The sequence below is a fragment of the Pipistrellus kuhlii genome, unplaced genomic scaffold, assembly GCF_014108245.1.
Source record: "Pipistrellus kuhlii isolate mPipKuh1 unplaced genomic scaffold, mPipKuh1.p scaffold_m20_p_129, whole genome shotgun sequence".
NCBI lineage: Eukaryota > Metazoa > Chordata > Mammalia > Chiroptera > Vespertilionidae > Pipistrellus > Pipistrellus kuhlii.
In genome coordinates, this window is record NW_023425437.1 from 291,016 (window position 1) to 303,253 (window position 12,238).

At 36.6% G+C, this 12,238-nt stretch overlaps 1 protein-coding gene across 4 annotated transcripts in view; it reads right to left on the reverse strand.

Annotated features, from left to right (window-relative positions):
- Positions 1-8,148, reverse strand: part of SLC6A14 (solute carrier family 6 member 14) — a 32,224-nt gene extending 24,076 nt beyond the window's left edge. Inside the window, exons 1-4 of one of the 4 annotated variants that reach the window (XM_036434622.2) lie at positions 7,931-8,148; positions 6,464-6,629; positions 1,664-1,795; positions 131-292 (exon numbers count right to left, since the gene is read on the reverse strand). In XM_036434622.2, the coding sequence (XP_036290515.1) occupies positions 131-292; positions 1,664-1,795; positions 6,464-6,629; positions 7,931-7,978 (508 nt within the window). In that variant the 5' untranslated portion in view covers positions 7,979-8,148. The remainder of the gene's footprint in view (positions 1-130; positions 293-1,663; positions 1,796-6,463; positions 6,630-7,930) is intronic. The other 3 variants (XM_036434619.2, XM_036434618.2, XM_036434621.2) reach the window with 3 other exon arrangements.
- Positions 8,149-12,238: the final 4,090 nt, after the last annotated feature.

The following is a 12,238-nucleotide window of genomic DNA, read 5'->3' on the forward strand; positions in this document are numbered from 1 at the left end:
AACCTAAGGCTCACTTAAAACTTCTCCTAAATTGGTTAGAAAGTAATTTAACCCTTTAAGCTTCTTAGAAAATATAAAAGAATAAAGCAGAGTTAACAATATTTTTTTTAAATGAACAAATGAATTTTACCGATAGGTGATCTGCTACAGTATTGATCTGCCCAATAAGAACAATTTTTCCATGGTAATTCACTTTGAAAAGAAGCAAACATGTAGTAAAGACTATAGGCAATTATGACATTGTAATAGATGGTCACAAAAATGGATATCAGGACCATTGTAATTCCCACACCTGAAAAAGAGAACAATTAAAATAAAATAAAAACATCAACAAATGAAGTTTCTTTTGCTAGTTCATAAAAAACTGCATCTCAATTTCCACAAAATCTATTTCAAAATGAGAAGACTATCTCAAATAACTTTTTCTTTTTGGGTGGGTAGGGAGGCAGTACTATTGTCTGAATAGTTTTCTTCTCAAATATCAAATTATTTTGATGATTGGCTTTCTGAGAGTTTTTTATTTGGTTAGAAAAAAGTTCTAAGATCAAGGGCAGAAGACTGTACTAATCCATTAAACTCACAGAAGGAAAAAAATCTATGTCCACTATTTTTATGAAGTCTATAAAGTCTAGTAAGAGAGGGTACTATTCTTAAAAATAAAAAAGAAAGAAAAGAAGAACTATTCGAAGCTCAAATTCTATTGACTCACTGGCCAATACTTACATCTTCATCCATAAACCAACATTTTGACAAGTAAAAGATAAAGCCTATGAGTTAATTTCTACAGTACATGTAAAGAAAATTCAATGACTCAGGAACAATCTGAATTTAAACTTCTGAAGTTTTTTTTTTTTTAATTCCAGCAATATATACTGTTCACATAACTATAAATTTATTTTTGATGTAGCATTGAGGCTTTTATAAATAGTTTTCAGCTGCTAGCACATATCAAAATAACAATCAAGGCATTAAAAAAAATAAATCTTCACCAGCCCTAGCTGGTTTGGCTCAGTGGATAAAGTGTCAGATTGTGGACAGAAGGGTCCCAGGTTTGATTCCAGCCAAGGGCACATGCCTGGGTTGAGAGTTTGATCCCCCCCCCCCCAGTAGGGGGCATGCAGGAGTCATCCAATCAATGATTCTTTCTCACTGAGGTTTCTATCTCTCTCTCCCTCTCCCTTCCTCTCTGAAAACAAGAAAAAAGTATTTTTTAAAAACTTTACCAGTGTTTTATTCTATTAAAAGCACACACACAAAAATTGTGACCTGTCTTTCAACTTTTCTGAGTGAGGCATTGTAAAAGATATGCAAAAGCAAGAAGGCAAAGAACCACCTGAAGTAGAAAAATGCCAGAGCCACAAAATGAATGCACAGTAGGACCATGTGCCAAGAGAATTAAAAATGTTAAAATTACGAAAAGAATGACACCCTTGCAACCCTCTCTAATCCTTCCTTACCATTCATATGTGCAGCTTGAAACAAACAGAAATAAAAATTAACATTTGATTTTTAAATTCTACAGTGGCAAATATGCAGGAAAAAAAATGTATGGGTCTTTGTCTTTAACTGTCCAAATTTTAAACAGTTTTATTTCTCATAGTGAGGACAGCAATATGCATGAATAGACCAACAAGTATAATAGGAAACACATTTTAATACCAACCTTGAAACAATGGAAGAATATTCCAAACTGAAACTGGACCTAAGCTAGCAAATTGTCCCAGTGAACACTCTAGGAAGAACAATGGTAAACCAGCCAATGCTAGCATAATTGCATAAGGTATCAAGAAGGCACCTAGAAAATGCAAAAAAGAAACCACTATTATATCCCAAAATTTTGATGGCACTTAATAACTAGCATAACATTTTGGAAGCAATATGATATAGTAGAGTCAGATTTCTGGGCTTAGGCCCCGAATGTACTACTTTCTGGGTGAAAAATCCTTGATTCTTTAGTCTAAACCTTGCATTCCTAATCTATGAATGAGGATGGTAGTATAGTAAGTTCTCACTTAACATCCTCGATAGGTTCTGACTTAAGTGAAATGACATTTAAAAAACCAATTTTAATAAAATGAATTAGTAGAACCAGGAGGTAAATTCCTAGAGCAACTCATCAATGTTATAACAAACCTACATTGAGTGAGTGAAACGACATTATTTGAGGACTGGCTGTATAATGTCATGAAGTAGTTGTATTTATTAAAAACAATAGCACATAAGAAGCAATCTGAGGTGCTGAATGATCATATGGTAGAGCCAGACTGAACCAGGTGTATTTCCTGGTTCCACTAGTTATTTGGCCTGGGGCATTGGTCAGCAAACTCCTTAGTCAACAGAGCCAATTATCAACAGTACAATGATTGAAATTTCTTTTGAGAGCCAAATTTTCTAAACTTAAACTATTTAAGTAGGTACATTAGAGTACTAGAAAGCTGGCCTTTGCTAAAAATTCAAGGGGCCAGGCCCGGAGCAGCCAGGCCCGGAGTGTTGTGGGGTCGAACCCTGGGTTCAAAATGAAAGGAAAGAAGGATTAATGCAGCCAATTCTGGTACCAGAGTGTTATGTCCGTCATCACAATGGACTCAGAGAGGCTCCTGTGTCCCTTCACCCAAAAAACAACAGCAAAGTGGGAGAAGAAAACTGAAGGCTATGCAAGGGACTGAGGTGACATGGAGTCATCTGAAGAAATTAAAGACTGAAGTGGGAGCTACTTCTTTAATCATGTTCCTGCTCATGCTAGCATCTTTTAGCTTCCAGTCTTCTGCAAAGTCTTGTGCAGCAAGTCCAAGGACTTTGAGTAAATCTATACCAGCAACAAAAGAGACTCATTTAGTAGCTAAAAATATTAATATGTCCATAATTCTGATTTCTCATTTTGTTGTTTTACATTGGCATTGTTGTTATTATTTAATAGCCAGAGTTTTGCTCTTGACATTCAAGTTTTGAAAATAACATATATGTGGTTTAGTTTTTGCATTGGCATTGTTTGCAATTGTTTTTAATTTTAGAGCCCTATTATTGATGTTTAAATTTTATTTTAATTAGTAAAAAAGGGTGAGATGTAGAGAGCCACCTGAGAAGGCACATGGACATTCTTTTAATTCTTATCAGCTGAGCCCGAGGGCACTGGCAGAATCCTCTTATCAGTACTGATTTCTTAATACATGTGCTTGGAATGAGGAACAAATAAGATCTTGACTCACCCGGGTCTCCATATGCTAAATCTTGTACCAAAAAATAAGGAGCTTACCCAGATTTTGATGAATAGGATCTGGGCACACCCGAAAGTCCTTTTGACCTTAAACTCCCCTTTGGAAGCCAATTTAAAAAATAATAACAACAAAAAAAAAAAAAAAAAAAAACCCCAGGAAATTAAAAAACCTGATGAACAATATTAACTGTTGAATATAATAGAATCAGAGGTATGGAAGGGAGGTGGACTGATGATTCTCAGGGAAAAACGGAGTGGGAGGTGCAGGAAGAGACTGAACATAAACTGTGCACCTAAGTATGAGGACAATGGGGAGTGGGGAAAGGGCAGAAGGTGGGGTGGGAACCTGGTGGAGGGGAAAAAATGTGGAACTTTTGTAATAATATGAACAATAAAAGTTTATTTAAAAAAAACAAATAGAATTACTTTAAAGACACATTTTGGAAAAAAACTAATATTCTTAACTCTTTCTCCTATTTTAATACTTACATGCCACCTCTCAATCATCTACTTGCATGCATATTTTGCAAATATAACATAAATAACATTTAATATTGATATTTTATTGTTCAAAATCCTATATGTATTTCTACATTACAATTATAGTCATTTTGAAGTGATTAATAAAGTCACTTTGTATTAATAGAAAAAAAAATTCAAGGGGCCAAAGAGCCACATGTGGCTCGAGAGCCACAGTTTGCCAACCACTGGCCTAGGGCAATTTACCTAACAACTCATCAGTGTATGGTAAGGGTTTAATTACAGAGACTATAAGAAAACACTTGGCAAAATGGCAGGCACATAGCATATGTTCCAAGTTAGTTTCTGTACTTTTTCCTTTAAAAATAAATTATCTATTTTTTAAGACATAGGGTGCAAATATTAAATGTGATTCAGAGTAGAAGTCATTGAAGTTGAGGTCATTATTCTTCAGTTATAATTCATTCAATTTAATAAGAAATTCATTGTTTTGTTAGAAGAGCCTGAACTTTTGAGATTCATTTAGAATTAACTTTCAATTTTATGAGGACTAATTATCTTACATTTAGATTATCCAGGCCCCTTTTGATTTTTTTAAACACCCTTTATTATTTTACTTTGTTTCTGCCTACTTTTGGGACATAATATTGTTCATTAGAAGATTTACCACATTGTGGGTAGAACAGGGACATAACACTAAACTCATTGATCAAGTATTCTAGAAATCTGAATAAAATTTAATAAGAAAATGTGAGAATTGGTGAATAAAAATAGGCTTTTGGATCATGTACATTTTATTTACCATGTTACATTTTTTCGCATATATTATATTATGATACTGTAACATCATATCTGGGAATTACATTTTTGCAACCTTCAAAATATATTTTACTAAAAATAATGAGTCAATAAACTACTTGTTATTTATAAGTCACTAGTCACTAGAACATATGGACAAATATGTTTTTACATATGTTGCAATAAACATACCGGCATTATTATGACTATTAGTTTAAATCCTGCCAATGATATTTATGAAGAAAACGTAAAACAAAAGTGTCCCTGTTTAAATACAGCAGTAATCAAAGCCTTACTAGCCCAGTGTAAATAGTTTTTTTAGAAGGAGAAAAGGGATTATTTTCCTCAGTGTTATATATGGCTTTTCACCCATTATATTTTTCATTATTAATATCCATATAGGTAAATTAATACAGTACAGTAATGACACATTGGTAACACTGCTGGCCTAGACCCTAAGGTAGTATAATACTTCTCTTTCATAAACTGTTCAAAACAATTTATAGATAAAAATGATTCCAGATTTTAGCATATTTTTAATTCAACTGACCATATTTTTTAAATTGGTTTTATTAACATTTGAAAAATTTGAATTTTATGTTCATCTTCTACCCCTGGGCAAAAAGAGAACAGAGCAATTCAGAGAGTCTAGATCATCTATTATCCCAATGATGTGATCTTTAAAAACTGAGAGCCCATATAATGTATTAATTCTCAGAGGAAATGATGAGATAATGGTATACATTAAATGATACTATTTTATTTTGGTTACATTTAAAAATACTCTATTAAACCTACTTTCATATAGTTCCTAAAAATTAATTGCAACTATTTGGTCTATATATGATGTCAAATCACAGGGAAATTCATATTCTAAAACTGAATACAAGAGGCTAGAAAGGAGCTTGAATGTTTCTCTTCACTACACTGGGCCTTAGGACACAGACACCAAAAAGATTGTGATTTCTGATCCATTTTCCATCTCAAACATATACAAAACCCATGACTAAATGACATAGGCTCTATCTAGGGGAATTTTTTGCCACACCACACTTAAAGTTTTTAATATACAGAACTTTCTTAAGTCTCTGAAGGTCAGTGTGAATCTTTTAATATAACCAATTAACAAAGAATATAAGATTGAAATAGCACCACATGATATCCTATTGTACCAAGAAAAATAATTACAGTGGCATAGTTTCACTGGTATTCAGTTATGAAATATAAGGGCATGTCACCTCTATACTTCTAAAAGAACCTGTAATTACTAGTGAATAAAATATGTCATAAGTGACAAGTTATTTCAACATTATTAGAGAATTATGCAACTCATTTTGTATCCCTTTATGTGTTATCTGAGAAATATTTCTTTCTTGTTCTAATTGAGTCCTCTTAATGATTTCTGAGGTATAAACAGCATTATTTTGCAGAAATTAAACACTTATTCTTGAACTGAATTCTATTCCAATTTAAAGGGATCTTCTATATAATCAATTCAATTAGGGATACCTGTAACTGAATATTGTAGCTTAAAATACTAAATCTTTAATTATTTTTTAATCAACTGTTCCCACATCTAATTTTCCAGAATGCACACAATTTCCTTAAACTTCTTATTAGAACTAGAAATCACTGTATTTTGCTAATACTAACGTCTGAACAGATTATCACAGGAATTTATAAATTAAGAATAGTAATTCACAGTTGGAGATTACACAAAATCTCAAATCCAAAACACAGAAGTTGTAAATATACAACTTTTATCATGTTTATATGTGAGGATTTTGTGTAGCTACCTTTCTAATAAGCCAGCAATTTATAGTCTAGTAATAAATGCAGTATGATTATTTCCTATTCTTCCACTAACCCAACACATCATATACCTTTCCTCAGTTTTTAAAATATCCTTAGGGGCCTTACAGCACCCCCAGTTAAAGCTGGATGCGAATGAAGTGGGGCAAGGGGAAATACCTCCGCCATTGTTGTAGGTCAAATATGGGAATCTCCACACATTTCCCAATCCAACTGCATATCCAACCATGGATAGAAGATAATCTGATTTTTTGGACCAGTTGCCACGTTCCTGATTCTCATCATTTTCATCAATATGGAAATTCTCAGATGATGCTGTCACTTTCTGGCAAGGGAAAATATCAACAGTTTGTCTTTATACTATTAAAAATTCCACAGAAGTATAATCGAGGAGAGAGAGAGAGAGCTAGAGAGAGAGAGAGAGAGAGAGAGAGAGAGAGAGAGAGAGAGAGGGAGAGAGAGAGAGAGAGAGAGAGACTGAAAACTGTAGAGCCTGAGCTAAGGGGAATGCTATCCAAGATTAGAGAAATTTCTGCTAATGACTGCTTTTACTTTACATTTACCTCTTGAAGTGAAAAAGCTCTGTAGGCAGATATTTGTACTACTGCTTCAGGTGAGATCATCCAAATTTTGGTGGAAAGGTTACATATGGCACCCAGTATGAAGGGTAAATAAAGGTGGACAAATGAGTTTGCAAATGGAAAAGTCTTAAAGATGAGCTAGGTAAAATCAACATTCTTGAGATTGTAGAAGATTTTTGAGAAAGATAAGCTATAGCTTCCACTAAAAAAAGAAAAAGAAAAAGAAAAAGAAAAAGATAGAGAGGAGAGAGAGAGAGAGAGAGAGAGAGAGAGAGAGAGAGAGAGAGAGAGAGAGAGAGAGAGGAACACCTTTTCCCATAGGCTGATAGTTTTGGATGTTTGGCTAGGCGCAGTGGTCGGCAAACTCATTAGTCAACAGAGCCAAATATTAACAGTACAACAATTGAAATTTCTTTTGAGAGCCTAATTTTTTAAACTTAAAGTTATTCTAACACCACTTCTTCAAAATAGACTCGCCCAGGCCATGGTATTTTGTGGAAGAGCCACACTTAAGGGGCCAAAGAGCCACCAAACCACAGTTTGCAGACCACAGGGCTAGGGGAAGTTTAACTTAACCCCTGTCTTGGAGAGTAAAATCAGCGCTTTTCTGAAAGCCACAGGATAATATTCAGAGACAATTTCTCCTGTCCCACCAGGTGGAGCAGCTCTCTCTCCACTTCACAGGAGAGGAGTTATTTCCCAACCTGTTAGCTGCTCTGGGCTATGGAGGGTTCCTCAACTCAGATAAGAACAGTGTGTTTCCTCATTTTTCTCCAGCATATGGACACAGTCTGGAGAGAAACAGAAAACAGGGTGTTCTGGACACATTCAAGGCACAGGATGAGGTGCCCCTGTCTTCTGTCTACTGGAGTAAGATCTGTTTTATTTTCCCTCTACTCTCTGAAGACATCTCAGGCACACTGGATGGCAGTTGAACAAAAATGTGGAGAAGTAATAAGCACAGAAAAGCAAAAATTGAGACTTGCCTCCCTTTAAAATTTTCTTTCCCAGGCCCTCCACAACTCTGCAGCTCCCAGAGTCCTACCTCTTTCCCTCTGCACTTGAAGAAACTGGGGCACTTCAAGTTGTCCATTGTTCACTCACTCCCTCTGCTTGAGCTCCGTCTCGTCTCACAGTCCTGCTGAGCTGGACTGGTGGCAGGTGAACACTCCCCCGTTGTTACCTGTCAGAGTGAGCTACCTTGTCCAGGGGTGGGACCATTTATGAAGGGAAGCTCTCTCCTCCCCCATCCAGAGCAATCTGTCGTGTCAGTTACTGGAAGGGACCAACGTGGGATTTCCCCAGGTAAGCTGGCATGTAGCAATCCCCTGCCCAGCCCCAGGAAAAGGGCTGGGCTGTGAGAGAGCAGAGCAGACTGAGAGAAGACTGACAGCTTTTGACTCAGAGCCCAGCAGGTGCCTTCACAATCTCACCTGCTTTCCCAGGTTTCCAGCTTCCCCCTTGCTTCCTGGTTTACTCTAGTCTCTGTCCTGGGACCAAGTGCTGATCTCCTCTAGTCTTTGGGGCCCATTCTGTTCCCCAATATTTTTATGAATAGATCATACTGTTCAGGGCCCTGAGATTTCCCAAAGTTTTGCCCTCACTAGAAAGCACTTGATCCCCTGAGGCAAACGCTGCTTCCAGAAGAAAAGTTCCTGAGTTAGGACCCTTGAAAAGCAGCCAATTTAGATACTATTACTCAGCTGGCTCTGCCTGAAAAGAGCAAATTTGAGCCTATGTCTCAGGCACCTTTCTCAGCCTTCAAGAGGCACTGCCCTTTACAGGGATTGCTTTGTATAGTACTTCAAAGACGTCAAACAAAAACAAATTATTGAGCAGGTTTATGGGAAATTCTAACCCTAACAAAGGACTCCACTTTGTAAGAAAAGTAAGGCCTAGAAAGTAAACTGTGAGGAAGCATCATAATTTGGTTGGGGAGGAAATAATTATTTTATGCTGTTTACCAGTGTACACCTTTTAATAAGAAAACTCATAAAATTTAAATGACATCTGCACAGGGAAAAGATCATGTCAGTTCTCTGAAACAGTACAAATCGGCCACACAGAGATACTAGCAGAGAGCCAGACTTCCTATGTGGAACGCCTTTGTTCTCTACTGTCTGCAATAGAAATATGCCCTGGGGAATCTGGGCAGGTAAGGCAGAGGAAAGTCTACGAGGGAAGTGGGAAGGTGGGAAGGAGAAAGAATCAAGATATTTCACCTAAATTTATCTTGAACATAGACAGGTTGTTGTTGTTGTTGTGTGTGTGTGTGTGTGTGTGTGTGTGTGTGTGTGTGTGTGTATGTATGTATGACTATTAGTATGAAATACTACTGATATGACCTAAAGGCTAAGATGAGGGAATTATAGCCTATCTTGAACATAGAAAAGAGGAGAGGAAGAGACTTATAAACCTCTTTATAAAAGGGTAACCTGAAAAGCAAATCTAGTAGCATTTACCAAACTATCAAAGTCCTATATCAAAATCTGTTTGCATGGGAATAGGAAGAGAATAGGAATCTTAAGGGTATATAAAGTATGGGGTTATCAAGGCAATGGTTTTGGCATGCACAGGAAACCACCAACTATTTTCCCTGCCTATTAGACAGTAGAAAAATTTCTAGCAACTATGAGAATTTAGAGCATCAAAGGCACAACATTTAAGGTCGATGTTATTTTAGAGAATGTGCTGTTGTCTACTTATTTGTTTTAGGGGATATTATTCCCATTGCCAGGCATGGCTTTTCATGACATGACTCTTTTATAACTTTTTAGTGTCATCTTGTGTCATTCTTTGCCTCAAACTCTTGAGCTCCTGTGTCCTTTCCTATGCATGCACATACATGTTTATTTCTGTGCCTTTGCTCATGCTATTTCTTCTTCTGGAAATTCCTGCCCTCCTCATTTGGCTAACAACTACTCATCCTTTAAGACTCCGCTTAGGTGTCACCTCCTTCAGGTCTTTCCATAGTGGTTGTACCTCTATTACTGCAGACTGGGTTTAGATGCCTCTCCTCTATAATCCTATGCTACCCAACACATATTGTACATTATGTAAGACTATTTGCTTATAGTCCTCTGGACTTCAAGTTCTCTCAGGGCTGCACAACTGTTCTTTATCATTCCTGTATTCCCAACACCTGGCACAAAACCTGACACAGAGCATGCACTCAGTAAATACTTATTAAAAATTTTTACTCAGAAGAGCCATTGGATTAATTTGTGCTCAAATAGAGAAAGGGCAACTGATCTAGAATGCATCTCCAAGAGATCATAACACACCAAAGTATGTTTTTCTCTTGTTTGGGTAAATGTGGCTCATTAACTGAGAAACAATTGTGTTTGCTGTTTTTTAAATTTATTTGGGACTTGGAAAGTATGAAAAGTGATTGGGCACAGGACAGAGGAAACTATGTAAACTCAGTCACAAGGGCATGGATGAGCATGGTATAGAAGAACATGGGGAGACTCTGTTAATTATTGGCATACTAAGAAATATTTGCAGAGAGAAAATGTGGCCATTCGTGTACTTTGAAATCCAGACCTAAGTCATGACCTGATAGGCAATAGCAAGTAATTGTTAACTTGTGGATGTCACAAAGTATACTCTAGTTGTGGGAAAAAAAACACTTCAAAATTGTAATTAATGACCTAAATGCACTCAGTTGTGCAATGCTGGACTTTTAACTATGGGCCATCTCTTCCTTCCAGAACACACTTACCACAGCCATGAATCTGCTCAGTATAAAAAATGACAGCAATTTAAATGTTTATTCATAATTCTGATTTTGTTCAGGAAAAAAAATGTTAAAATAAAAATGGATCCAATAGTTATAGTCCACACTCTTATTTTCTGAGATTAAATTTATGTCATTGTCCATAAAATTTCCTTCTATTTTTATTTTAGTCACTAAAATTAAAACAGGCTCATTACCTAAAGATTTTTTTCTAGCTATTTGGATGTGAAAATTTTGCACAAATTTTTTTTCTAGTCCTATCCTGAAAGAAACCTATTAAACTTTAACACTGAGAGTCTAAAATAAAGAACCCCATTAGTCTATCTACAAAGAAATGTATGTATGTATTTTTTAAAATCCTATCATAGTAAACATGTGTATACTAAATAGCCCTTTAAAGTTTATAATTTCAGACATTAACCACTTTATTAAAATATCAGACTCAACCCATAGTCAAAACACTGATACATTATTTCTTTAAATTTGTCTTTAATTCTAGGCAACAAGACTTACTTAGGAAAGACAATATGATGATTTCCTTTCTGGCAGCCAAGGAAGAAATGATTTTCTAGCTACATTGGCTAGTGGATGGGCTGAGGAAACATGCACTATTTTCCTAGAAAATACTAAAGGAGAATATACTCCAGAAAACCTTGAAAGAAAACTATAGCTACTGATGTATAACTTCATACTGATACTTTCTAAATAGGAAAAGTGAATCTGTTAAATTCCATGATTATTTTTTAGTGTAGCATACCATATAGCTTTTTTAAAGTATTGAGTATACAAATCATAGATGTACCACTTAAAAATGTTTCATAAATATGATACTCACATGCATCTACCACCAAGTTTAAGGAACAACAGTATCAGGACTTCAGACGATCCCTCCTTATCCTCCCGAAGGCTAGCCACTATCTTTAATTTTAACATAATAATTTATTTGTACCTTTTCTTAACTTTTTTATATGAAATATTATGGCATGTACACTTTATGTCTGAGCTGTTTTGGAGATCAACTCATATTATAACATAGATCTGTAGTTCATCTATTTTTATGTTATACTAGAGGCCTGATGCACAAAATTCGTGCATGGTGAGTGTACGGGAGCCCTCAGGGGATGTACTACTGATGGCTTAGGCCTGCTCCCCATGAATCTCTGCTCTCTGTGGGGCCTGCCTGCTCTACACTGTGGTGATGGGCAAGCGGGCCCTGCTGTCTGCTATCAAGCTGCATGGCTGGACCCACCTGGGGGCAAGTCCAGCTGTGCCGCCCACCCTGGAATCGCTGGTCTGGCCCTGCCTGGCTCCCTGGGCCCCACAGCTGTGGGTCTGGTCCTGCCTCCCTCTCTGGCCCTAGAAGCAGCCTCAGTGGCTGCTGACCAGGCTCTCTTCAATGCAGGCATACAGTCCCCTGAAGCCCCACCCCCAATGCTGCATGAGCAACCTCCTCCTGTTCGGTAGACCCATTATGGCATCCCGGTAATTAGCATCTCTCTCTCTCTCTCTCTCTCTCTCTCTCTCTCTCTCTCTCTCTCTCTCTCTCTCTCTCCATATATATATGGATGTGTTACAGCAAAGTTTATGTATATATTTCTTTTAGGCGTAGATCTA